At 39.6% G+C, this 27,530-nt stretch overlaps 1 protein-coding gene across 6 annotated transcripts; it reads right to left on the bottom strand.

The window, feature by feature from the left end:
• Positions 1-363: 363 nt before the first annotated feature.
• On the bottom strand, positions 364-27,298 carry MFN1 (mitofusin 1). Of its 6 annotated transcripts, none has more exons than XM_052805163.1 (18): positions 27,189-27,298; positions 26,501-26,622; positions 25,526-25,661; positions 22,462-22,624; positions 21,692-21,816; positions 19,348-19,456; positions 16,059-16,166; positions 15,195-15,348; positions 14,998-15,065; positions 10,119-10,240; positions 8,463-8,589; positions 8,074-8,178; positions 6,989-7,091; positions 5,775-6,004; positions 5,106-5,261; positions 4,386-4,582; positions 2,922-3,056; positions 364-1,989 (listed from the first exon to the last, which is right to left on the bottom strand). In XM_052805163.1, exons 2-18 carry the CDS (start codon positions 26,613-26,615, stop codon positions 1,920-1,922), a joined length of 2,223 nt encoding a protein of 740 aa, XP_052661123.1. In that variant the 5' UTR covers positions 26,616-26,622; positions 27,189-27,298; the 3' UTR covers positions 364-1,919. The 6 variants fall into 6 exon arrangements, with proteins under 6 accessions (XP_052661123.1, XP_052661126.1, XP_052661125.1 ...); XM_052805166.1 differs by lacking the exon at positions 27,189-27,298 and adding an exon at positions 27,087-27,105; XM_052805165.1 differs by lacking the exon at positions 27,189-27,298 and adding an exon at positions 26,871-26,973.
• Positions 27,299-27,530: the final 232 nt, after the last annotated feature.

The raw sequence follows: 27,530 nt of genomic DNA on the forward strand, positions 1-27,530 counted from the left end.
TGTTGATACCACAGTTAGCCAACCAATCCTGGACTGGGAAAAAAACCCAGGTTTTAAAGCACTTGTTCATTCTTGGTATCAGAATTGCTGTTCCACAATACCACCTTCCCTTAAGGGGCAGACACCTCCACATCCTTCCTTTGTTAAGTTTGTAGCCTTAGTTATTTTCTCCAAAACCAAAACACTGAATTGATCAATACTGCTGCATTGCATGCACAGCTTGCTTGTCTGCTCCAGAAAGCAGCTTTTTTAATTCGGCCTCAGTGGTTATGTCATGTCCTACACAGGGTATGCACTACATGTAAGAGAGCTGTGGTTGTAGTTTTTCACCTTTGATGCAGCTGCCAAATAACTTACTAGAGCAAAGGGGTAATATTTTTTTAATAAATAACTGTAGAACACATGCATGTAAAGTTTTATCTTGATACAATGTCCATAAAAATGCTCCAGAAAAAGAGCATTAATACACATCTGTGATCTCATATACAAGAAGGCTGGGCTGTTACTCATTTTCGTATTTCAGTTTCCCTCAAAAACCTTGAGATTCCTCATGCATACTGCTTATGAAAGTTCCAAGAGAGCCATGCTTGTGCTAGCAGTCAGAAACAAACACCAAAATACAGTACAGTGAAAACAGTGTTGTCTTCAAATAATTAACTGCCTCTAGCATTAGATGTTACTGCTATTTCTTTTTAAGATAGCCCTTACTTGCCAGAAAATAGCAAATCCCTAACTCTTAGTTTTACAGTTGAGTATTTCATTTAGTCATGTTAACACTTCATAAAAATATATAAATATTCTGAAAAGGCTTTCTCTTTTAAAATAAGTTATTCTTAAAAAGTCTAGTTAGAAAAAAGTAGGTGTTAAATAATTGCAGAGGCTTTGCATTACTGGAGGTGAGCAAAGGTAAACTGCTCCAACACACCTGCCTTAAGTCTCATACCTGTAAGAGACCTGGTCTGCAGCAGAACCAAGGGACTGCTCTGGATTATTGCACAAGTGAAAACTGTCAAACCCAGCCTCTCCCTGCTCTGGGAAGCCAGCAGTGGGAGCTCAAGGTCACGCCTGACACCCTGAGCTTCCCCACCCAACCTGCAAAACCTGAGTCAAGACATTCTGCTCCCCAAATTCTCCTTGGCCTGGATGGACGCTGGCATGGTGGCAGTGACACACACCTGCAGCTCACCTGAAGGTGGGTTCTAGCACTGCTCTCATGGGCAAATGAGCTTTTTACCACCTGCAAAAAATCTGAGAAGCTTGTTGAAATTGGTTTATTTTTACACAATCAATGGCATCTTGACAGCATGTGGTAGCCAGAGGGGAAACTAGAGCCTACTGCATTGCATTAGTGAAGGCTTTGCAGTTTACTGTCATCTTTCACTTCCATTTGAGGAAGAGGAACTGCTGCCCAACACCGTTTCACTTGCTTTCAAAACAAGTCAAAGAGTCCTTTCCCCATGCTAGAGTTTGTACTTCCCTGGATTACACAAAAAAACATGCACACATGAAAAAGCAGCATCCTCCTTCCCTGGCTAATTCCTAAGCAACTGAAAACAGGAGACACTGATAACTGTGATAAGCTCTCTCTCCCTGCATAAACTCCTGGATGCCAGGAAGCGAGACTTGCCACTGCTAAATACTAATGAAAACCAGGAAGTATTTGGGTCTTTATTGTCAAGTGCCCAAAGAAATTCAGTGTTTAAAGATAATTTTTAACCCCAAACCAAATGTAACAGAGTACCCCAGCTCTTCAGTTTGTTTCACCATCAGAGTCCCAAGTTTTACAAGAATTAACAAGTGTAATCAAAGTAACATTTAAAATATAAATCATTTCATGTGACTCCACAGAGGAGAAGTGTCATCCGTAACATTTCTACTTTGTCCTACAAAGGATCAGCAGGAAAGTTGGCAACAGTGTTTTATTTACTCTTTTGAAGAAAATGTTTTGTAAAGCGATCTAATTCATTCTCAAGGTGAATGGCTTTATTTCTGTAAAACAAACAAAAGCAATGGATTTACTTCAATGCAGTAACATCACAAAGAAGGTAGAATCGACATCAGCGTTTAATTTCTACTCCTCTATTCCCGAAACCCACAGCCCTAAGAAAACCTAAACACAGGCTCTAGTCAGAGCCTTGGACGCTGTGAGTCTGGGACCTGACCAGGCAGCAGAAGGCTGCCAGCCGTCTGCCCCACGTCTCCTTTTCCCCAAAGGCTGTGCCAGGTCCATCCGGGACTCCCCTGGTTCTGGCCTTTCCTTTCAACATTTAACTTGGGAGAGGTTCTGCAATTGCAAGGAGGCCACTCAGCAGGGTTCACGCAGGCCATTCCTGCAGCATACCACGGCACGGGGGCGCGCCACGGGGCTAATCGTTCACCCGATTAGGGTCTTGGACGCCCGAGGCCAAGAGGCAGCCCACAGCCAGGGCAGGCTTACAGCAGGGCAAAAAGAACATGAAGCTAAGGCTGAGGCTGCTCCTAAGTCCCTAAACCACCAACTGCTGGAAGTTCCTCTTCTGTAAACACCTACTACTGGAACGAAAAGAAAAACAAGGCTGCACTGAATGACTCAACACAGTACAGCTGCTCTCCTGTTCTCCTATGGGGAGGGTTCTTTGGGAAGGTGCCACCCTAATTTACCTACAGAAGATTAATATTCTTCAGAAAGCCATCTCTCCTATACAGTGAAGAGAGACAAAGGTAAAGACAATCTAAGAATGAATATTTTTGTAGCTTTGCTCATTCACCTCGGTAGAAGCATGCATTTATTTAACTTAACCAGAGCTGTTCAGTTACAAGGAAAGAAAATAGGTATTGCTGCATGCCCTTCCGCACTTGCACCTACCTTATTTCAACTTGAAAGTTAACAGCAAGCACCAGTCTCACTGAATTTGCCTGTGGCCAGTCACACCCAGACTTACCTTAGCTGCTTGGAGTTGCTCTGTATGTTCTCCAGCTGATCTATTTCTTTGGAAAGCCTAGCAATTTCCTTTTCCAGGTTTTTCTGGGTAATATCCACCTGCTGACAGAGCCGAGCAAAGGTAGTGGCCATTTCCCTAAAAGGAAAACAAGTTTGTAATCATGATTTACAGAAGTCCGTGTGACAAAAAATAAAAAAAAAAAATTGAAAAAAAAAATATCACATGGCGTTGCAGTGTGCAGTAGAACACAGCAATCAAAGTCTCCAGCTGTTAAGGGATTATAAGAATAGCGGAAAGCAGGAGAATGGTGTATTTTTTAAATTAAAAAAGAAACCTTAAACATAGCAAATGCACCTCAGTCTACGCCAACATCATGTCTGGCAATTTTTTCATTGAGCATCAACAGGTACAAGTCTGAGATGGGGACTCCAGCAGTAACACGTGCTGGAGCAGCCACGTGCTCCCCCGTACAGCACCCCATGCCACACCAAGCGCCCTGCTCATGGGGAATGTGAGCACTTTGCAGGATGAGGAGTGCCCCAGACTTGCTGAGGCACCCGATCCTACTTGCCTCCTCAGTCACCTGCTCCCCACCTGAGTTCCAAGACTCCTTCTTACACAAAGGGAAAAAAACCCAGTTACCACCCCAGGCCAGCAACCAGGCTCTCCCATAGGAGAGGAGATGTCTCCTCTCCTCTCTACTTCACCTCACTGGAGCATTGGTTTGAGTCCAGCTCTTCCATGTCCTCACAGAGACAACACAGCTGCTGGACACAGGGATGATTCTCTTTCCTCTGCTGAAGCTGAACTTGGTATTAGTAAAGTATTCCCTGGGCTACACAGGAGAGGTGTTCTGCACCCTGGTGGTTAGAGGTCTCATTTAGCAGGCCTAATTTTCTGAAATAATAATTTCATCAAAACAAACTTTCAACAGGGGAGGCTGAGGGAGACAATCACCCAGACATTACTTTGCAGAGACAGGTGGAAATGTATTTGGGAAAGAGACACAAAAAAAATGGAACAGTTCAGAAAGGCTCTTAAGTTCCTTTTCCACAGTGCAGAAGAGCCAGGACTGGCTGCACAGAACTCACCCATATCAACCCTGGAGGCAGAACAAATGCTCACCATTAAAGTGACTCGGGGCTGATTCAGTGCTAACCTAAAAGCAGACCAATTCATCTTCCATGAGAACTGAACCAACTCCCGCATCTTCAAAGTAAGGTGTTGGACAAAGACAGTCTACATCTTAAGACTAACTCTCACACATACACACACAGAGACATATGTATTGACCTTTCCAGGTGGTAATTTCAAGAGAGTTTGAAATTCCCTCATAATAAATGCCAAGGGACACTAAAGCTGCCTTCCCACATCACGTACAGCCAGTCCCCACTCCCAGGACAACAGTACCAAGCTGATGTAATTTCCTATCCTAGTGAGGGGAAACACCAGTGTGATACTTACTGTTGCACCTGATGGCTGCAATTAGCACTTGTAAGACTGACGATCATCTGCAGCTTTTCAGTAGCATAGTTTACAAACTGCTGTTTAAAGGCTCTCTCTTTTGCTTTAGTCGTCCAAGTTAGTCTCTCATAAAGATATAACAACCCATACATACTTAAGGAAAGGGAGATGAGTTTCCAGCCTACTGTTCTCCAAATCTGAAAGAAAGGATTCTTCATTAGCTTAAGTAAATTGCCCTACAGAATAAACTCTAATTCCACCGATTTTTTTTAATTCATCTGTATGGCCCTTTCACCAGATTAGTTTAAGGAAACATATTATTTCTATATTATTATTGCAGAGCCATACAGCTATATTCAAATGAGCTGGAACCCCAGTGGCATGGAGAACATGCAGGTTACAGAAGCCTCGCTGCTTTTTCATGAAGAAGGAAGGAGAAAGCAAAGCTCCCAGTAAGTCCAAACTGAATGAGGCACCATCAAATCATCCTTTAATTCAGAAACTGAACACAGACATATGGCATAGAGAATATGTCCAACTATGCTCAGAGTAATTAGACTAATTTTCTCACTACAGATTGCAGGTATCCAGTGTACTACACACACTCATCTGGCCCGGTGTTAAGCCCATTACATGCGTCGCATTACACCCCAAACAGGAAACACCAGTTTAATCTTTGCCATTGCTTCTAGTACAGTGAATGTTGCTAATACTACTTGCCACTCCGCCAACAACGATGATGCTCATAGATGTCCGTGATGTCAGTGAAGCTAAACTCATTACCAAAGGAACCATAAAATCATCATGCGATACGTTCTCTGGAGTTACGGCAGGAAGGCTGGCAGCAGACGGGGTGGTAGCTAAAGGACGAGGGATCTAGAAGAGGGGAATATGGCAGCCTGAGTAAAAAGCATTAAGGAACTACACAGCAGACTGGTTTTATTTTATTTTCATATATTCAGGGTTTGATTTACTTAAAGGAAACATTTCAGCACAGAAATCTGAACAATGCTCCTGATAAGCATGGGAGGTTTTGACAGTTCCTTGCCCAACAGGGGACTGGGTTAGAATAAGGGTTCTACATAGGACTGGCTCTGCTGTAAGGATCCAGAAGTTACAAATGAAAAGGTTACCCAAAGGGTTCAATCCAAAGCAAAACAAAACTCAGGTAACAGCTGCAGAAAGTTTAGGAAAGGTTTTTTGTTCCATTCTAACCCTGAATATAATCCAATAAAAACAACCCTCACCAAAAATACTTCACACAAAGGGACTACGGGAAAGTAGCAGCAAGCATGTAAATAGTAGAGGCAAACACAGTAAAAATCAATATATTCTCATCAAGGTAAAACAAGGCGCTTAAAATGTCAGCCTAATCTCTGAAGCACTCACTTGTAAATTTGGATCTGCTAGTCCCAGTAGTACTCTCTGAGCTTGTTTAGGACCCAAGAAACGGTTTACAAGTGAAGTCCATCCCAAGGAAAAGTGGAACATGATATCCTCTTGAAAATCTGCACACAGGCTATGACAGTTTAGATCATAGCTGAGGTCAAACTTCCTGCACGGAATTAGCAAGTGGAGCTGATTCTGAGCACCAGAAGGCAACAATGGTTTCAGATTTTCTAGAAATAAAACAGAATAGTAAAGATGAGTTAACATTAAAAGCTTTACAGCACATTCACAAGTAGCATCCTTGCACTGCTGAGCAGCTTTGTGAACTACAACAATCTAAACTCGCCAATTTTTTTATTTATTTGTAAAATCAGTGGGCATTTTAGCAGTATTAATCATAGCAGAGCAGGCAATTTATCACTCTGATAAAAGAAAAGTCACACAAAATCAGCTCATAGAGAAAGCACCACTGGAAAAAATGGTCAAATTAACTGAAAGACCTCTATATCAATAGTCAAAAGATAAGGATGGACTAAGAAAAAGTTGGTTTATCCAGCAGTTCTGTGGTGCCCTACAGAAAAGGCAACATTATTGCATAAGATGACAGAAGGCTTCACGTAATTCCACGATCTAGCTCTGAATCTTGTATTACCAGAAACAGATCAGAAGAGAGATATGGATATGCAATAAAGTTACTACTTGTTAAAAAAGAAAAAGAAAAAATGGAATGCACAAATACTTTGTGAAACTATCCTGTTTTGCACTCAGAATTTGGAGGGACCTAGGAAGAGGATTATACTGCAGAAACATTATCTAACAATTAGTGTATTTCATATATCTGTTGTGGAAGCCAAAAGTTTAAATGGGTTTATAAAAGGATTAGACAAGTTCCCAGAGGACAGGTCTATTACTACTTGCTTAAGCCATTAATCCAGATGCAGCACCTTGGCTCAGCAGTCCCTAAACTGGGGATGGATCACTATATTTACCCTGGTTCATTATTCTTCTCCCCAAGCATCTGTTACTGTTTAATATCAGAGACAGGCTACTAAGCTGAACAGACACTCAGTTTTGATCTAGGATGGCTTTTCCTTTATCGTTTTATAATGTTAATGTAAAATCACCATCAGAAAAAAAATTCTTTTAAAAGCAAGTTTTCTTAAATTGTCTTCCTCCAAACAAAAGGTCTTAACACTCCTCCTTCCTCATCTTACCAATCATCTCCTGCTGTGACTGATGCATTGACTGATTGACTTCACTGGAACAACGATCAGCCAGGTTCTTTCCCAAACCATCTTCTATATGTTTGTTCAGTTCCTGAAGTTTCATAAACAATAGATGCTCATCAATTTGTATTTAGCTTATCAATTACATTATACAGAGCATAAATACCTTAAACACTAAGCATTGTTATTTACAGTGGGAAGAAAAGCACGTTACCATGGAAATACCATGCCTTAAATTGCACACTGTGACTGAAAACCTAAAGTAACACAGGAAAGATTTCTCTAGGACTGTAATCATTAAAAGGCATATGGAAAAGTCTGTATTTTCGATAAACCGTGCCACTGAAAAGCATACCACTGCCACACTGCCCTGCAAAGCCTTTACTGTCATCATTTGATGGGAGCCAATTTCACTGCTCTGCACAAAGATAAACCGATCCCATCAACTCCCATGGAGGTCTGCTCTGGACATTTTGCAGAGCCAGGACAGCATAGACTGCCCTGAAAATGCAGCGCTCCCAGCTGATCAATAAGGCTGAAATAGGTGGGAGTTACAGCAGTCATTCATTAGCAGCAAAGTCTGAGCATAAAAGGCAAACTTACAGGTGTAAGCTCCTTTAAAATACTAAGTTTGAGGAGGAATTTATAGAAGTTTAATAAAAACTGCCTTTTTTCTTTAAAAAATTAAAAAAACCCTAAATATAAAGTGTTCAGTATTTGCAAGTTCATTTTATTTTTGGTTCTATTTCATTTTATGAGTAGTGAAAATTGTTTATGTAAGGTCTTTATTTACTAGAAGTGAAGACCACAAATCAGGATGTCAGTTTCAGTAACCACTCCAGTAAAAAGACTGTTGAAAAAAAGAATTAATTTCTTCCCCAAAACAAAGCAGAAAATATTTTTAACTTTTTTCCAGTTTTAGGTAGACAGAGATATGCATATGTCAGGAAGCAAAAATCCTGCAATGCATAAACAAAGTGTCACATAAAATGCTACGCAAATTATGAAAATACAGAAGTAGAAATTAAAGGAAAGACAAAGAGCCTGGCTTCAAACCATGCAAGAAAACTTACTGTCTTATAGAGCTTCAATACTTGAGGAGAAGGGTGAAAATCTGAATAAAATTCATCAACTAAAACTGAAAGTCGGCAAATCTCATCAGTCATGGCAGAGGAGACCTGGAAGAATGTGGTAAATACATAAAATGTTTCTCCTACCTTTTTCAGCCAGAGTGAAAACAGACCACTGCATTGAGTCATTTATTGTAACAGTTAATTACCTGATAGTCAGGAAGGATTGCTATTTTGAAGGTTTTCTTTCTTTTTTTTCGTTTTCATATTGGAAAAGGAACATACTAGACATTTCAAACATACTTCATAAGATGGGTGGGCACCTAAAGGAGCTGCCTTACAGAAGAGACAACACTGAAATCAGGGAGATTTTTCACACTGCCATTACTTACTTTATTTTCTACTTCCTCAGTAACACGTTTGATTTTTTCCTTAGTATCTTCCGTCAAAATGTTCAGCTGATTTCGAACGAAGTCCAATCTATCCTTCTGATCTTCTCGCTCTTCCATCGAATGGACTCTTAACATAGCAGAAAGGAAATCACCATCAACAGCAGGTATTCTCCCAGTAATGAAACAAGCTCCATAATCAGGCAAGAACCACCTAACTGATAGTTTACTGAGCAGCCAAAAAGAATCCAAAGTGACAGCAGCTGAACAAAGCAGAGGCACTGCTTCAGAATGACTGCAACATAGGTATTAAATTTACAGGCACATCTAAAGGCTGCACTGATCGAACTTAACTCAAATTACTGGGTCTTGATATATTTACAAAAACAGCATTTGGAGTTGGAATTGTTACCATTGCACATAATTACAGCTAAAAAAGGTGAGGGAAGTCAGGGGCCTTTAATACTTAGTCTATCCTGATTCAAAAATTAAAAAAAGGATAAACCTGATCAAACCGTCCTACTGCTGCTCACCAGCACCACTCAACTATTCCTTAACAGGGACATGGGTCTGATGACCCTGCAAAGCAAAGGGGAGGTGGCAGAAACTAACCTTGTCACAAACAACTCTCTTCAGAAGTCCTTGACCTATCATTTAAGTAAAAATTGCTTAAAATCTAAAGCAGTAATATCTTGAAGGGCCAGCAGAAACATCAAACAGCAATTCAGATTAAGAGGGGTCACTACACAGGTTTTCGCAGCTTGATTGACAGAAAGAAGTAGAGTATCAGAATATTTTCAAACATTTCACAGCATGTTTTCATAGGATCTGACAACGTGAGACAAGTTAGTATGTAAACACACAGTTTGTAAAAGCTGATATATTCAGGAAGATGAGTGTGTTTGACAGGCACAGTGGAGTCTGTTGAAACATAAAGACACACTATTAACAGACACAGAAAGGAGATGGATGGAAAGGATTAAACGTGACAGCAAGTTCACTGTGTACAAGAGACAAGAGGTAGCAACAAAAGTGAGGAAAAAAACCCCATGCATACGCAAACCTCAAAGAATATATGAAACTAGCAGACAGTAAATGAGCTGCTATCATTAGCACTAAAAGGATTACATGAGCAAAGAGAGAATAAAGATATTTAAGGAAACAATCTGGAAAGGACCAGAGATCAAGCTTCTGTTAGCTTGGGCTTTTCTCATCCCTTACAGTATTCTAAGCACTTGCAAATTAAAGTATCTACAGCCTCCCATTTATTTTCTCAGTTTTACCATTAACAAAAAACTTAGGTAAAGCAGACCCACCATCACCTCTGAAATGCTGGATACAGCTAGAAAAACTTAAAATTTCACACATTTTTGAAAAATAGATTTGAAAACCCACAGACTGCCTTCATAACTGTAAGTCAGTAATGAAGAATAACAAAGTAAACCAAGATCCCTATACAGAAGTCATAGACCAAGGACAAGACTGAGTGGTGCAAGTGAATAGTAGTAAGACTGACACACCAGAGAGGTTCTCTATTTCTTACCAAGCGAGAAAAGTGAATTTTAAAGTCCTTAACGGCCCAAGAAAATCACCAGCACAGAAATGGCTCCTCAGAGGATCTGGATAAACCAAAGCCAACCAGCCCTCCAATCAACCTACCTTTTCTCTGCTGCTGCTACGTTTATGGCGTCCATAATGTTTTTCACAGTATCTATTATCTGTTTAGCTCTGATAGTGTGCTGTTCAAACTTGGTTTTCACAGCTGACTGCGAGATACACTCCTGCGAGGGGCCCAAGCCACAACACATTACTGCAATTCCATGCCAACACATTCAGGAATTTCACTGTCAGAAAGCACACGCTGCTAATTTTACCATGAACTTAAACCAATAGGAAATAAAAAAGGGAGAAAAGTATATAGAAATTAAAAGACACCAGAACTGAAATCTCAAATGAGTCTACAGCAGCAAATCTGTACCTTCATATTAATTCACAGTAATGTGCATAGGTTTTTATGCTTTTAAAATAAATTAATAGTGTAAAGAAAAAAGAAAACTCAGATGAATACGTAAGATAAATCTAGCTCTTCAGAAAATTTTCCAAACTATCTCTTTGGAATTATAAATGTCTACCATGAATGCTGGTAATACTGCCTGGCTTGAGTTTTCTTTGTTGCAATACATATTCTCAGTTTCAAGAAGCAGTTCTGTCAATAAAATTTGACATGCTTATGTCAATACTGACCACCCAGAACAAAATATACAATTAGGAATAAGAAACAAGGATTATCTCACAGGATAAAAAAAAGTTAAGTAGTCCTTAAAATATTAGCTTATTTGTAGATTATTGAAGTGTTAAATGAACAACTAGAGAATGCTCTAAAGATACCATTTCTAATCAATCTTCAATCTTAATATTGTACAGCGATTCAGAAACTACAGAAGACTGATTGAAGAGATATACAAATGTTCAATTTGGGCAAAAGCAAATCAATTGTAATAAGCCATAAATTAAGACTTTGACTTTTTTTCAAGCAACTGCACATCCTGACTTATGTAGCCAATTAATGCTGTCAAAATTCAACCTGCACTAAGTCACCACAAAGTAGCAACATCTTCTGTGTTTGAGGGGAAGAAAGCAAGCAGCTAGTTTCCTTATACCAGATCTATGGGTTTTTTAAATTGTTCTCAATCTATGGATGCACCTTTCATAGCACAAACAGGTTTAGGTTGCTTTTAAAAGACTTGCCTGTGACCTTAGCATACACTGTAATAACAAATTTCAGCTATCTAAAAATAATAGATCAAAACAAAATAAACAAAATGGGTAAAATATATTCCCTGTTCCTCGATGAAGCAGATCTAGAAATCAGCAATGAAAGGCCAGAGTTTCATAAGTATCAGCACATTGTAAGAGCTAGACACAGAGGAAAGAGTCTTCCCAACATTAGTATGCGGTAGATAAAAGGATGACAATCACTCACAACATAATCAGAAAATCCAAGTTAGAGCACTAGGAGAAACACAAAGGTTAGTTAAATGACTGGGAAAGATAAGAGTGGGACAGCACCTGTTTTGCTGTTAGTCTGTAAACAAGTATTTATCAAAACAAAGAGAAAAAGTATGTTTCAACAGCATAACTAAAACCAGTTACCTTCCAGCCCACTTCCAGTATAGCAAGACAGTCTTTAAGTGCACAGCTTATTACATTCCTGTGCAGCGTTAGGGAAGGACTCTGCAGTAGTGTACTCATTCAGGCTCTGTTATTCACTCCAATTTACAACCAGAACTACTATTCTACCCTGCCTCCCTCCGCCACTCCTCCCCACACCATTTCTGTTACCAGTTGTCTGAAGAAACTTGGGAAACACTATAATCTGATGCATAGCAGGGTTTGGTTTTATGTAGAATATCCTCCAAGGACTACTGCACACAGGACACCGTGCATGCACTTCTTTGCTGTTTCGATTAGGCATTTCTATGTATCTCATTGTAAAATTTCAGAAGAAAGATACACAGACTACTGTCTCTTATTCCACAACACAAAAATTCAGAATTGATCCACTAATTCAACTCTTTCCTTTAAGACTGTGTAGCTTTTTTCCTTTGTTGCAATACAGCTGACATACAGAGTAACATCTTTAAAGTTACTACATGAATCTCTAAAACCTTAATTTCACCACTGCTTAGAATTGTTTCTAGTAATTCCTGGACCACTTTTTCTTTTAGCAACTTAAACCACCCTGTGCTTTGCAGAAGAAACATGTTGTATCTATTTTTGGAATGCCTTTTGCCCTCACACAAAGGTCTACATAAATGTAGTTACAAACCTTTCAAAAGTGGTCCAAATTTTTCCCATATCACAACAAACTAGCAATGATGGGTTGTTTCTAGATTTTTTTTTTTTTTTTAAATTCTAGCTATACTGAGCTCATACCAGTCCTGGAATGAACAGGCTTTCTCATCAGGGAACTGATATTAAAATCAGGAATGTGGAAGTGCTGGAGAAATAACAGTTCCTCTTCTCAGCCCACATGGAAAAGAGGAAGCCGCCGTCCAATTTTAGTGAAGACAAAAGCAGGGTGAGAGAATCCAGGAGGAGCAAAACCAGCAGGTATAGCCAGTGGGAACACGGAACATGTGGACGGGTTTATAAATTAGTTGATGAGATAGCTTAGAGACATGAACTGGACAAAAGAGCACGAGAGATGTTTGCAAAGTCTGAGCAGGGCACCTGAAGAGGCACAAGGAGCTAAAGGCAAGACAGAGACTGAGGCAGGGAAGGGGTCAGTGTTTGATGAGGACAGACAGAAGCATCTGTGCTCACATCCCTGCCTTTTCACAGCCTGGAGTGTAATCCAAGAGTCTTGGGACTTGCAGCTCCTCTGTCAGGAAACAGAGTAAATGCAAAGCACTTTAGCTAGAAGTGCTTAGGCTGTACTCATGGCTAAACAGCATCTGAATTTGGTCTAGCAGTGCATAAAGCATTGTATCAAGTAGGATTTCATTCCCAGACTAAACACAGAAAATTGTACCTGATGTACAATACTCTTCATCAATATATGAGCTGGTATAGCCTAGTGCTGGTAAACATAACTGATGACAATAGTATGCTGATGTCAGCTACTTTATCAGCTCAACTGACAGTAATTCAAGTATTGGGTATGAAGATTTCCGATCTGGTGAACCATTTAGGTATCAGCCTTGCTTTAAAAGCAAATAAAATGCCATTAGAACTTAGGAAATTGCCCACAAAACCTGAATGTGAAAGAGGCTGCAACATCAGACACTCAAAATTTAAATTGCTTTGGCAATCTTAATTTAGCACATGTTGTCATGCTCTTTAAATGATGTGATCACACTCCTGTTCAAAACCATTCATTATGATTTCAGGATGAAACATGGCTGAGCAGGGAAAAACATTACAGAATCCACTCTCACTGTTGGGAGTTGGAAGGTGTGCAACAAATGAAACAGATAATGTGAAAGAAGAAAAAATTGTTTAAGGCCATACAGTGCTGTCACAGAATTGTTTTTTGTCCCAGCCTCTGCCAAAGAATCTTGTCATGATTGTGACCTTGCGATGGATGCTTCTCGTTTTGGTGGCAAATTTGACACTGTGACATCTGATTTACAAATGTGCTGAGCACTCATAGCATCACATCATTTAATAAGTCGTACATCCATCTTAATCTTGAAATATCCTAAGTGCTGAGTGCTTAACTGTAATTATAAGAGATTTTGTCAAAAGAGCTTTGGGTACAGCACGTGGCAAAATATGTTAAAGAACAGTAACTGATTTAGAAGCTTAATTTCCACTTTTTTTCCTGCTGGTTGGAAGTTTCTTACTATAACTCTTAGGACAAAAATTACAAACAAAAACACATGTTTCGCTACAGCTAGTAACACAAGCAAGAAATTTCATGCCTCATGGACTCAGGCCCTGCTGGTATTCTGAACCAATCATTTCAACAATTCAGTCATCTATCGTAAGAGTGTGGATAAAGATTAAACTTCAGTCTGACATCTTCTTGCTTATGCAAGACTGAATCAAGCTATTATTTTAACACCTTTTTGATATACACACATCATGACGTAACTCAGTTTTGCTAAGGTCAAATGGGTTTGTTGTAATGCGAGAAGAAATACTTTTCAGAGGCACTTAGATTTTTCAAAATCTACCGAACAAGGAATTACTGGTTCAGGCATGCAAGAGCCGCCTTGAGCATTCGCTGTGTACAAACTAGTCATACCGTTTGGGCTCATGTTGCATGAGATATGCTGATACATACCACACAGAACCATCGAAGCATACTCAAGATGCCTCCTTAAGATATCCAAGAATGGCTTTAATTAGAGTTATCAAATTCAGCAAGACAAATGGATCCTATCACAAAGAAATCACTCGACTGTCTAGCCAGTCCTACTTCTGAAGAAACTGTAAACTCCCAACTATAAATATAGCTAAACTGAGGTTGAAGGATGGATTCTGTACAGCAACAAGGATGTAAAAAGAGTGTTAATGTTCAGAGTATCAGAACTAAGAGGTAGATAATGGTGATAATTTCAAAACTCTGGCTTTAAAAACGCAAGTAAATATTTAGATTTACATTGGTGAAACAGAATTTCTTACTATTTGTGTCCTGAATTACAATGATTAATCACAAAGCTACAACTCCAGAACAAAATAAGGCTTACTATACAGCAAATATTTCACCAGCTCATGGCTGTAAGTGATACACACCTTTCTAAAAGCATCATGTCTTTTTATATAGACTAGATTGGTATTGAGATCTCAAAACACGAGCTAAGAGTTTTGGTCCCTTCCCCCACTGAACAATGCTTCCTTCCAACAACTACCTGCTACTCAAGGTGAGAAGAGATGAACAGAACCCACAGATAAGGCAAAGCTGTCAGGTGGTTTGAATACCTTACACTCCTCCACCTGCTAACATGGGTAATGTTCAGTAAAATTAAGCTAAGCAAAAGCTACCTTTGCCATTAAAAAACAGGCAGTCTAAAAAGCCCATCATAAATACCTCAAATATCTGCTCAAAATGTTGAAATTCCTGGAATCTTGTTTGAAATCCTTCTGCAAGTGCTCCACCTGTGAAACATAAAGGACCATAAGGGAGAGAGCAATACCTCACAGCAGTGACTGTATCTTAAATATTTTTGCTTATAAGGTTTTATGATTTTTTTCTGTATTTGAGGAAAAGCAAGAGCTCCTACACACCACCCTCTGGCATTCCTTGGGCCTTCTGTCTCCTGGCACTCAGAACTTCTTTTGCTGAAACAAAAAAGATGCGATTCCTTGCTTCTACAGGATCAATAACTTTGAGCTCATCAACTAGAAAAGTCAGACAGCGCTCCATGTGCTGCCGACGGACCTAAGGAAAAGGTAAAAAGCTCATGAGAAAAATGCAAAAATTGAGCCATCATAAAATGAGAATGTCAGAGTCAGAAACAGATGCTGAACAACCCCTTAGTTAGCAGATGCCTCCTAATCCTACTGATGCAGCAGCTGCTTTCAACCATTTTAACAGCCCTGGAAACAACAATACTTTCTTCTACAACTGTCTGTATTTATGCAAGTCAGACACCTCAGTCAGTTACTGGGGTAACCACTTCATTCCCCATATACAGAGAAATAAGTATCACTGCAAGCTAGTTGCCATTGGAAAGATCTGAAGAGCCATCTAACATTGTACTTTACCAGCTACTCTATCCGTGTATACATGTATAATCTGTACTCTCAGGCTGCATTACCATTACAGAAATAAAAGGTAATACAAGGAAGAATTAAAACAAGCTTAACTGTGGAAGAAAAAGGTTCTAAACAAGCTTCCCATTGCATTACCTGCCTGCACATATTGTAGTTTGAAATGCAGGTTGCTTTTTGCTCTGAACAAGGAGTAAGTTATTTCCATTTTCTGACCAAATAATTTACCCTTTTATTAATAAGACAAAGCTGGTGTTTTCATAATAACTGTATTCCCTAGGTAATTTAGCACGCTTTTATGCACGTGGAGGCCTTTTCTTTACATGTATGTATTTAAAAAAAAAAATCAACCCAAATAAGAGCCATCAAGTCACTCACATCTTCCATATATTCTGGTTCTGATGCGGAGGCATCCCACCTATTATTCAAGATGAAGATATTTGGCTTGGAAAGTCGTTCATTCACTTTATGGAAAAAATGTTTTTCCTAAGAATTAAAGCACAAACAGAAAACTCCCCAGACATCCAAACCAGAGTCATGCATCCTTCTGTAACAGATTCTTTAGTTAATCCAGCTTTTTAAAAGTTTATTAAAAAGAATTCATTAGCATTAAACCCCCACAGATATCCAACACAAAAAAGGCTTATGATAGTTCAAAAGTCATCAAATGTCTTAAAACTGATGCCAATGCTAAAAGTCAAAAATACTGCAAGCGTCTCTAAAAATAGGTACAAATACAAATTTAGAAGAATTCCAAAACAAATAGTTTAGAAAACACTGGAAAATAAAGTCTATTCTTCTATAAATCTATCACATCATTCACTAACTTTTTCTTCCTCCTTCTTTCACTTTACTATCACAAAACTTCATTACCTTTGATACTTCTAGCCCTCTATTAAATTTGTTTGCAATTTTGTGACACTCAATATTGCTGGGGAAGAGAGGAAGGGAAAAAGAACACACAAGACATGACTGTACCTGCTCATTTCATTTTTTAAATAAGACACCTGGCTAAAACTGTGAAGTCTTCTTTATTTCAACTACCAAGATGCTCCTGTTCACCCGGCCAAATCTGGTTTCTATATGCAGAAAAACATCCTCTGACTGTATTCTTCAACTAGACAATGTCACCTTGAACTACAGACAAGTTACATTTCCTATATGAGGATGTATGGCTTGAGTGACAGGAAAAAAGTAATTGCTGAATGTTTTAATTTTAAAAATAAGACATGCATGTACCTGAAAAATGTATTTAGGTCCCTTGCCCGTACCTACCACCCATCATTGCTGTTTTCATAGTCATAATGGGTAAGTCGTGATGGAGTGAATCCCCACTCAGCACAGCTGAAACAGAAGAGACCTCTGTGCTGCCATAAGCTTTTTTGAGTCTGCAGCAGGACACCATCACATATTCTGAACACAACACTGGAGATATGTTAGTCTCCATCAGCCAGGGAGTTAAGAATGTGCAAACAAGATTACTGTTGCAGAAATAAGAACTTTGTCTGAAGAGAATTTATGAAGGAATACTAGAAAAATCACATTCATGCAAAAAATCTGTGGTTGTGTAGCAGCTGCCAACTATTTTCAAACCTGTTATGGTAAGAGGTAAAAATAATGCCTAAGGAGGATGAGAACACAGTTATCATATGCTTTACCTGAAGGATAAACTTGTATAGATGAAAAAATTACTATTTGCCACAATGCAAAGCAAAATACAAATGTTTTAGAGCAGTTACATAATTGTTAAAGGCAACTTCACTTGTGTCTACCAAGCTGAAAAAATTAAAAAGGAGAAAAAGAGCTGTTTACTGAGCCAAAGCCTCAATCACAACTAAGATCTACTTCCTTTCCCTCCAATATACACCCTGGACACTGGTGATTTCCAGATCCTAATAATAACAAGGTGCCCATTGTTAAGTGAGGATTTATGGGCATGGCAACCAAAAAACCTCGGCAAGACTTTAACGCCTGAAACAAATTGCAAGACTAACCTACTTCTATTTAGCAGCTTTCAGCCATGCCCGACAAGGAACAAAGACTGGCCAAGAATCCCATCAAAAAGCAGAGTAGCACTTCTGTGACTGAGTGCTTGGAATCAGACAAACACAAAATTAACAGAATCTTCCAGTAGACATACAGCCTATTCGTCTTTCCTGCATGTTTATTATCTTGGTCAGATTGTTTTTAATGGTTCATTTTCCTGAGTAAATGAGAGAACCAAATCAAATTCGGCCTTTTCTCTGCTACTTTATTACACCAAACTGAAATCTGGCACACAAGTCCCTATTGTTTCTGTGTTTCTATATAGTAATGAGATGTTCACTGAAACCCAATCTTTTTTTCATCCTTTTTTTTTTTTGATTAAAAAAACCCCAAACCCAAAACTATGGTATGCACATAATGTAAACAGCTTCTAGACTCCCTCCACACTAAAAGCCAAAAAGTGTCCCTCATGTGAGACAATGGAGACGATAAAGCCACAACTGTGCCAAATCCTCTCTTTGCCTCAGATGTTGTCAGAATTTTCTTTTTGTCCCTTTTAAATCACATTTCTCTTGTATTTGAGTCTTTGTGGATTCGGCTCAGAAGATAGAATGTAATGTTTTTAAACTCATTTTATGTTCTCAGATTTCTACCAAACTATTCTAATTTGCTAGAATGCAAGGAAATACTGTCTTTGTACATTCAGTTCTTTGTTGTACTAAAAATTGCCTCAATAATTAGAAAGCTCAGACACTGCATGTCAGACCTACACTCAGAAAAATCAGAGCATTTTATTTGTCTACAGTAGGCTTAATAAAAGTCTTCAAGACATTTCTCAGTAGCATTATGCTATGTTCTGGCAGTCACACTTCCAATAACTTAGAAACCTTATATTGATATTGTTTACATTCACAATACTTAGTTTAGTCAAAACTGGAGATCATTATAAAACTAAAGCAAATCTTTGGTCTTGTATTTTGAGTATCACAACAGCTCTTTTGGCCACCTTGCATGCTCTCCTTCTACAAGTCATACAGTATTTAGGCTGCAAGGTATACAGAAGTCTTCTCTCTCTTAAAAAGGCTTTATAGAATAAAGGTGTTAAAACATCTTCAGCTCTCCATGTTGCACAGAACCATGCAACATGAATGCTTATTGCCAACATCTTCAGAAGAAACACAGTCCAGTGAGGGGAACCTGTAGCGCTTGTCCACAACACAAGGTCTATCAAGGGAATTCACCCTCTTCTGAGACAAGAACACAAGAGGAACAAGATAGAAGTTCAACTTCCTTTATGTACTTTGTGTATTTTACTAAACTTCTGGATAAGAAAAACTCTGTAATTTATTTCTTTGATCATACAAGTGTCTTCAGCTGACAAATATCGACAAACTGTAAAGCAACACAAGCACTACATCACCCATTTATCAAAAAAGAAACTGAGCTAGAAAGGATAAACGTGATGCTCAAGTCAGAGTAAGTAAAGCTGGTTAAGAAACTTGGTTCTCCTTTCCCTAGTGAGGGATATACATTATTTCTTGCCTCCCACCCCCAAATCCTATTCAGAAAATCTAAGTGCAATGATTCATGAGAGCTTCAGTAAAGGTCTAAGAGAAGCCACTTCAGTTACGGAACTGCTGAATATTTAAATGAAGTAACGTAAAATCATTGCACGTCATACCGTGTTCATGAGAGTTGATTCCGAATTGGCAACCAAGACAAATACGTCAGCATCTAAGCAGAACTTGTCAATCCAGCTGTCTAGTTCTGTAGTGACATCTGTGCCCGGGCTGTTGAGAATAAAAAACACAAACTCATATTTACACAGCAAAGGAGTATTTGATTTTTATAAACTGATAAAAATAGAGTGGGACTGCCTAAGGGCATTGTAAGAAGATACAAAGCTTTATATCTTTAGGCTGATGCCTACCTCAAGCTTAAGGAAAACATAGCAAAAGCCAATTACCATTTAGCATTTATCAGTGTCCTGGTTTCAGATAGGATAGAGTTAATTTTCTTCTTAGTAGCTGGTACAGTGTGTTTTGGATTTAGCGTAAGATTAATGTTGATAATGCACTGATGTTTTAATTGTTGCTAAGTAGCACTTATCCCAAGTTAAGGATTTTTCAGTTTCCCATGCTCTGCCAGCGAGGAGGTGTATGAGAAGCTGGGAAGAAGCATAGTCGGGACAGCTGACCTGAACTAGCCAAAGGGATATTCCATACCATAGAACATCATGCTCAGTATATAAACTGGAGAGAGTGGGCCAGGAGGGGTGGATCACTGCTCAGGCATTGGTCAGCAGGTGGTGAGCAACTGCATTGTGCATCATTTATCTCTTCTTGGGTTTTATTTCTTTTAATTATATTCCTTTTCATTACAATTATTATTATTATTATATTTTATTATTATTATTGTTAGGTTTATTGTTTTTTTTTTTTTACTTTAGTTATTAAATCGTTCTTATCTCAACCCATGAGTTTTACCTTTTTTTTGATTCTCCTCCCCATCCCACTGCGGGGTGGGGGGGGGGCAGTAAGGAAGCAGCTGCAACGTGCTTAGTTGGTGGCTGGGCTTAAACCATGACAATCAGTTACTCACTCACTGGACCATCTACTCATTCCAAAATACAATTTCTAATGAAATCCAGGCAGTCTCACAGAATGGTCCCCCTCCCTGTATCCCAAGTTTTAGATTTTAATCAAAAAGGACAGTTGTTCATAAAATATTTTTTCCATTAATAAAGGCCTACTTTAAAGTGATATGCTATGCAAGCAGTGCACAGATTTAATAAGAAACTAAAATTAAGTTAAAACTGTAGTGCTGTCCAGTTTTAAAAAAATAAGTGGAATATGAGCATTAGGTCATGTTTGCAACACGTCAATTATTGCTCGTTCAAATATTCTCTATTTAACAGTAAAAAGATTATTTTCTCCTTCCAAGCACCTGTTCTCTCAGAATCCAAGCTGTTTTCTTTTCCCTTTACAATTCACCTTTAGCAATCATGACTGTGCAGATCAAATCATGCCTTATATCATATCTATGCAGGATCCCTTCCAGACTTCCAGCATACTTGTGCTATGCACCCTTCCCCAGGGAGACAGCACAACTGCATAAGCTTAGAAGTCCAGCAGTGCATCAAACCAACCAGCTTCCTGTGCCAGCTGGGCTGGCTTTCTGTATGACTAACACAGGACCTAAGTTTGCACCCAAGAAAATAATGACAAACTCCCAGTGATTTCAAAAGTGCAAGATTAGAGATGCAACAAAAAGCACTACAATTTACCAGAATACACTCTGGGTGTTATTTTGCTGGATATGAAGAAATCATACTTACAAATTCACTCATACTTGAGTGAATACTCTTAAATTCTATCTATATTGATTCACACATTAGGTATAGATCACCTAACAGTTTGAAAAAACATTACCAGGTCATACCTCAGTGGCCAGGAACATGAACATCTGACATAGACAAAGCAACAGCTTTCAGAATTCTTTAAATACACAAACCATAGGAAATGCTAGCCCAACACATAGGCATACACAGCTGACATAGTCACAGTTACATTTTGAGGTCACCCATTACTTTGATATGTACTCTTATCAGAAGCTTTTAAAAATGAAGTCCAGATTGCTTACACTTCACATGATCAGTCTGAAGTGTTTAAAGACAGGAGATGGGCAAGAGGTTGCTGCTGCAACAACCCTATTCACACTTCCATACTGGTTTTTTCTAAAGGTAGAAGTGTCCTCAGCCAAAACCTAGCCCCTTATGCAGCTCAATCACAAGACACTGTCTGTTCCAACTGTTACAAGGCCAAAATCAGTGGGGTCATGACAGGCAGCAGTATACACAAAAGAACAAAGTCTGTACTCTCAAAAAAAAAAAAAAAAAAAAAAAGCCTTTCCATAATTTTGCAACCTAACAACCAAAACACAATCAATCAGTAAACCAGTCTTTCTTCTAAACATTGTAATGGCTAATTTATTTAAGAAAACATTTACTAAAACAGAAAACATACCTGTCCACTAAAACCAAATCATCTCTCAGCAGGGCACACTTTGACTTGGGCCAAAAGACATGGACGAGACAGCCAGCTTTCAAATCTTTATCCATGTGAAGTGCATGAGCAAGCTGATTGACTGTCTATAAAGAGCATAAAGAGAAGACAAATATGAATATGCACCACAAACAAGCCTGTAAACCAGACTAATTCGCTTTTCAAGCAAACCTGGACAGGATCTGTCTTGAACAGGGTAGCAGTGTTCATACTTCCTTCTGGTGAATATTTGCGATTTCTATTTTTTTTTAAAGCTCTTAGACTCAACAACACCTAAAGAACAAGTAATGCCTTGAAGCTCAGACAGGAGTTTCCTTGGAGCCACAAAGTGGCATTCCCCACGGGGTTAGAGTGCGTGATACTGAGCATCATCATGAATTTGCCTCAGAGGTTTAACATATCAATGTGAGCAGTTAAATCAGCTAAGCACTATAATGCCAAATGAGAGGCACATTCTAAATCCTTAACAAGTAACAGAACTTACTCTCAGTCCTATAAAAATAAATCACTCAACATATGCTATGCTATGAGACACACATTAGTTGTTTCTCTGAAACAGCCAAGAAAAATTGCGAAGTAGACCATTTTAGTTTGTTGTTCCCTCCTAAATAAGAACTTAAAAATGCAGAATTAGTTAGCCTTATACTTTTGTTAGCCTTGACATCGTTGTTAAAAATCTTTTGAGAAAATAGTTACTGTGAAAAGTAGCATTAATCATTCAAAAAAAGTACCTTGACACTCTTCTTTTCATCTGATCCTTCTGTCATGAGATAAGCCTTATCACCATCTGTCCCTTCCACACTGAGGAAGCAGTTTGTTGTATGGCCAATCCCACTAGGAAGTACCTTATCCCACAGCATTGCATTAATGACCGAACTTTTCCCACTGCTCGTTCTAGAGGGATAGAAAATAAAAGCACTTTGAGCACAGTACAGCAGCATTAAACACACACCTTTGTCTCGAACTAAATGCACTCCCATTTAATTGCATCAGACCCACATACTGCAAGCTGTTTCGGGTGATAGAGCTTCAAGCCAGTACAGCATAGCTTGCCAGAAAAGAATAGGCAGTGCAGGAAAAGTTCATCTGAATAGCAGGTCCAAAAATATTTCTTGGTATCAACATTACCTATCCAACAAAGAAAACCAAGTTTCATTTGCATAACACATACTGGCTCAACAAGCCCGACCTGGACTGCTAAGTATGCTTTATCTGGTATACTTCAATCTGTGTAAGGAATTTGTAAAAGGTATTAACTCAACTTTGCTCCACCAGAAAAAGCATCTAGCATAAAAAGATGCCTTAGATCAACTTAGAGCAATTGCTAAATCACAACACACTGTCCCACATAAGGGGGCAGCCTGTCCTCTTCTTTATGGCAGCCCTAGCATTCCTGTAGAAAAGAACAGATTGAAAATATATGTAACATTTGGGGCAGAATTATGTTCTGATCAGACAACAATTCCACGATCCCGCTCACGGCAAAGCTAAAGGAATTCCAGGGATGTTGGAGGAGGACATGAGGAGAACACTGCATAACAGGGGCAGGAAGGACTACCCTTTATGGTAGCAATCAAGGTGACTCCTTAAAATGTCTGTGAAATTACCACCTGAGCAACTTAACCTATCTTTAGAGAAATATCTGATTTTTACCAGTCAGAAAGGAACTGCTGCTTCTGATGGAGTCTTCTAGGCATGAGATGAGGTACAAAAGGAGCACTGTTGTACTACTGCCTTCAGACACGTTTCATAGCATTGCTGTCTGGGAATTCTCACCACAGCCAGCAATGACAACTCAGAACAATTTAATGGATGATAATCTCAACTGAATGAAGATACCTAGAGTAAGACGTGAAACAATGTGCAAAACAACCTCAAATTTATTTCTTGTGTGTAATCCTTATAAAGTAAATGCTGTCTTTAATAACGGAACTTAATCTTGTCTTTACTTCAGAAGGAAGAGGTAGCAAATTAACCAAAACCCTGTTGATTAAAAGGAACTGGTCACCAACTCAAGATTCTGCAAGAACTTGAAGTTCTCAGCAATGTCCTACTTCGCATAACCCTCTACCCTTCACCCATAAATATTTCGGGTTTAGCTATTACACAACAGTATGAAGTTACATAGACTATTAACTCATTTTTGAGCTACTTCTAGAAAAAGTTCAGTGCTCACTGTACAACAGTTTACAGATTTATTCAAAGTGTCAGAGAGAGAGTTAAATTCTTTTTCCTGCTCTGAATTTCTGCCTTTTGCAAAATCAACTTTTATAACACACTTGTAAATGTATTCAACTTTTAACTTTGTGAAATATCAAGGCTGAGATATAACTAATTTCTTTATCCCTGATCCTTTTACTGTTTTTCTTTAAATAGCTGAACTATTTTTAGCAAAATAAAGGTTAAGATCACTGTTGTACACATTTTTTCCAATACTATTACAGAACTTTTAGAACTAAAATATGAAGATTCATACTCCAGAAAAAAAAAGTAACCACATGCTTAAATTTAAGCACAGAAAAATCAATTTTCCTGAAGCAAAGTGGACTAACAGGCTCCAGACTGACCAGGCACATAAAAGCATCTGAAAGCACTGGAACCATAGTCTTTTAGAAGGACTTCACTATTCTATATCTGACTTCACATTTGGTAAGGCAGACTTTCATAATCTTTCTACACCGTCCAAATTTTATAGGAACAGAATGGCACAATGTTTGGAATGCAGATATTTATTGGAAGTGCTAAGACCCAATCAAAATGTCACACTGAAAACTTAAGACTTTTCCACTAAGATGAAACTGAAATGCAAAACACAACACATACGAGCAGAGACACATAAAACCTCAGTGCTTTGGGTGTATACACCTGAGAGCATCTCTTTAGAATACTACTCATGTAGTAACACATTTCAGGTGCCAACAAATACCTTTCTTTTTAACTCCCTTTTTTCCTGCCGCAAAAAGAAAAAAAAAATAGTTGAGACCATCCCAAGCTGACCAACATTAAAAATTTTCTAATACTGAAAATACCTTTTTTTTTTTTTTTTTTTAAAGAACAGAAGTGAATTTAAATCACCCATAACTTTGGAAATATTATCGAAACATGCAAAAGGTTTGACACTTGGTCTGTAGTAATACCACTAAGGACTGTGAAATAGAACTTTTCCTAATTAGTGATTCAGGAAAGCAGAAATTCATAGCTTCATTCAGATTGATCTGTAAGCTGTACAGTACACTGTTACTGTTATCCCTTATAATCATCAGACAGATCTAGCAGACTAATGATACAACCAACAAGGTAACCACCTCTGTCTATTTTTCTTCAGCTGCTTATATATGGAAACATAAAGAGCTCAAAGTTTAGTTTTTCAGTACTTGTGATCAAACACAAACAGAAGTTCTTAACAGTAATAGTCCAGTAAAACAAAGCTATTAAATAAACCCACCACATCAAAAAAAGAAAAGCCATTCTGGAGAAGATGACGACAAACTCAGATCTTCCTAAATCAAATAACGGATCTATACAGGATAGTTATTTTACAAAGTTTATCAGTGAAAGACATGTAACAAGACATACATAATTAATCTACAGTCACAAAGCAAGATGGCATCAAAGAAATACTCAACATCAATTAGATAAGCGTGAACATGGTTTTATGCATTATATTTCAAATAATAATTCTATGATGAAGCACTAATTCCAGTGCATCTACATTAGAAATATGCACACTAAGCTCTGCAACAGAAAAAAAAAAAAAAAAAGATCAAATTAGGTTCTGGTCATTCTGTTCATTACCTGCCAAAAAACGCCACTTTCATGTGTCTCCGTGAAAGCACCTCACCGATGACTGCTAACTTATTTTTATATGCCTGTATTTTTTCCAGTTCGTCTTCTGTTGCTACACGTTCAAGCTCTGGGTTCCTGTACGTTGCTACACATAGAAAAAGAGTAACATAAAAGCAATCACGTACAGCCTATGTGCTCCCGGATACGGATTACCAGTACTTCACATGCCAACAAAGATCTGTGAAAGTTTTAATTATACAGTGGTAATAAAACAAAACAAAACAAACAAAACCACACTACAGACACTGATATTAGCCCTTGTCATTTGACAGCTCCACCACAAGCACTTGTGAAATGGTGACGTAAATCACTTCAGATTAATCAACGATCTAACTGCTGGATTCAATGACCCTGTGACCACAGCCTGCTGTGCTGATTTGCGCTGCTCTTTGCGACACCTGCCTCCTTCAGAAAAGAAAGCTGGGACCTCTCATAGATACATCAACTAGGCTGGGCTGTCTTCTCCCTGCAGAGCTCACAGGGGTGATGAGCAACCAACTCCATGTGGCAACACACACACCTCCACGTTGCTAAAATGTCTGATGGTGTAACCAGTGGTACTTTGCGTTACATCATGTTGATCTACTTTCCCACTGAATAATGGGAGAACCTGTTTGTCCTCTCTTCTATACAAAGGAAACCACAACAGGACTATAAATGTTGGAGTAGTTAAGCCTTCACCATCATGGAAAGGAGCTAGGCTACCAGCCCAAGCAACGCAATCAGCTTTTCCTATAAGTAACTATGCTAGGCATTCCTGCTAGCCTAAGTTGAAAAAGTCAACATCAAATGAAAAACATGACTGTTTCTGAAGGAGTATTTTATGCAAACAACACACTGATATATATCGTAATGTACATGGCACTGCTCTAAAACATATTCAAAGCAGCGGACAAGGCCCTTGTGTTTCAGATGAAAGCTAACCTTCCACAAAAGTTGCTCCTTCAGAGACATAATCCAGCAGCTGGTCAAAGATGGCAGTGATTGTCTTTTTAGCCAGCACGAAGTGTTTCAGCGGAGAGACGGTAGCTTCTGCCATTATGCAACTACAACAAAAGTTACGTAAAAGTGACCAAAATGCTCGCTATGCTCATCTACATGAAAAGCCATATGCTTCTCACCCAATCATTTAAAAAAAAAAAACCAAACCCAAAAACTCAAACCAAAACCCTAAGCCCCAACGAATGCCAGTAAGCTGAGTTTCCGCTGGGTTTATTCCCCTGACAAACTCTTCTCTCCTCCCCTCACCGCACGCGCCGACAGCAGCTCACGAAGCTCGGGGACAGGTTTATACCGATTTGGTGCGGTCTGTCCTCGAAACACCAGACTTTCCCCTCACAAAACGCGCCTCACGCCCTCCCCACCGCGTGGAGGTCAGCGCTGTCCCCTCGGCCCAGCGAGGACAGGCCCGCGGCTCCCCTCGGCCGCCCCGGCAGGCCCTGCCCCCGCCGCCAGGAGGGGAAAGTGCCGCGGCCGCCCGCCCGCCCGCCGCTGAGGGAACGGCGAGAACCTGAGGTGAGCGCGGCCCCGCGCGGCGCTCCCGGGCAGGGCGAGGGGTCAGGCCGCAGGGGCAACGGACGGCCCGCGGCCCTACCCGCACCCGGTCACTTACGCAGCCCCGGCTCGCCCCACCGGTACCCGGCAACCGCCGCGCCACTGGCGGGGCCCTCCCCGCCGCCACCGCCGCCACCGCCGCCACCTCCTGCTGCCCCGCCGCCGCCGGGACGGGGGCGGACATCGCTTCCGCTTCCGCCTCTCCTCACCCCGGATTCGCCGGGGGGGAGGGCGGCCGCCATTTTTACTGAGGGCCCAAAGGGGCGGGGCGGCCGCCATCTTCAGCGAGGGCAGAGGAGGAGCGGGGAGAGGCGGCGCGGCTGCTCGTGAAATGGAGGAGCTGGGTAAGTCACCCGGGGACGGGTCGCCACGGGTCTGCGCTCCGGCTGTTCGGAGGGCG

This window comes from Harpia harpyja, chromosome 12 (genome assembly GCF_026419915.1).
Source record: "Harpia harpyja isolate bHarHar1 chromosome 12, bHarHar1 primary haplotype, whole genome shotgun sequence".
NCBI classification, from domain to species: domain Eukaryota; kingdom Metazoa; phylum Chordata; class Aves; order Accipitriformes; family Accipitridae; genus Harpia; species Harpia harpyja.

Bases quoted from the DNA above. Each gene is read 5' to 3' on its own strand.
- MFN1 (XM_052805163.1), bottom strand. From the start codon at position 26,615: ATGGCAGAAGCTACCGTCTCTCCGCTGAAACACTTCGTGCTGGCTAAA. The intron at 25,662-26,500 runs GTTAGCTTTCAT...TTCTATGTGTAG, and splicing joins AGGAGCAACTTTTGTGGAAG to CAACGTACAGGAACCCAGAG. The intron at 1,990-2,921 runs GTAAGTCTGGGT...TTTGTTTTACAG, and splicing joins AGCAACTCCAAGCAGCTAAG to AAATAAAGCCATTCACCTTG.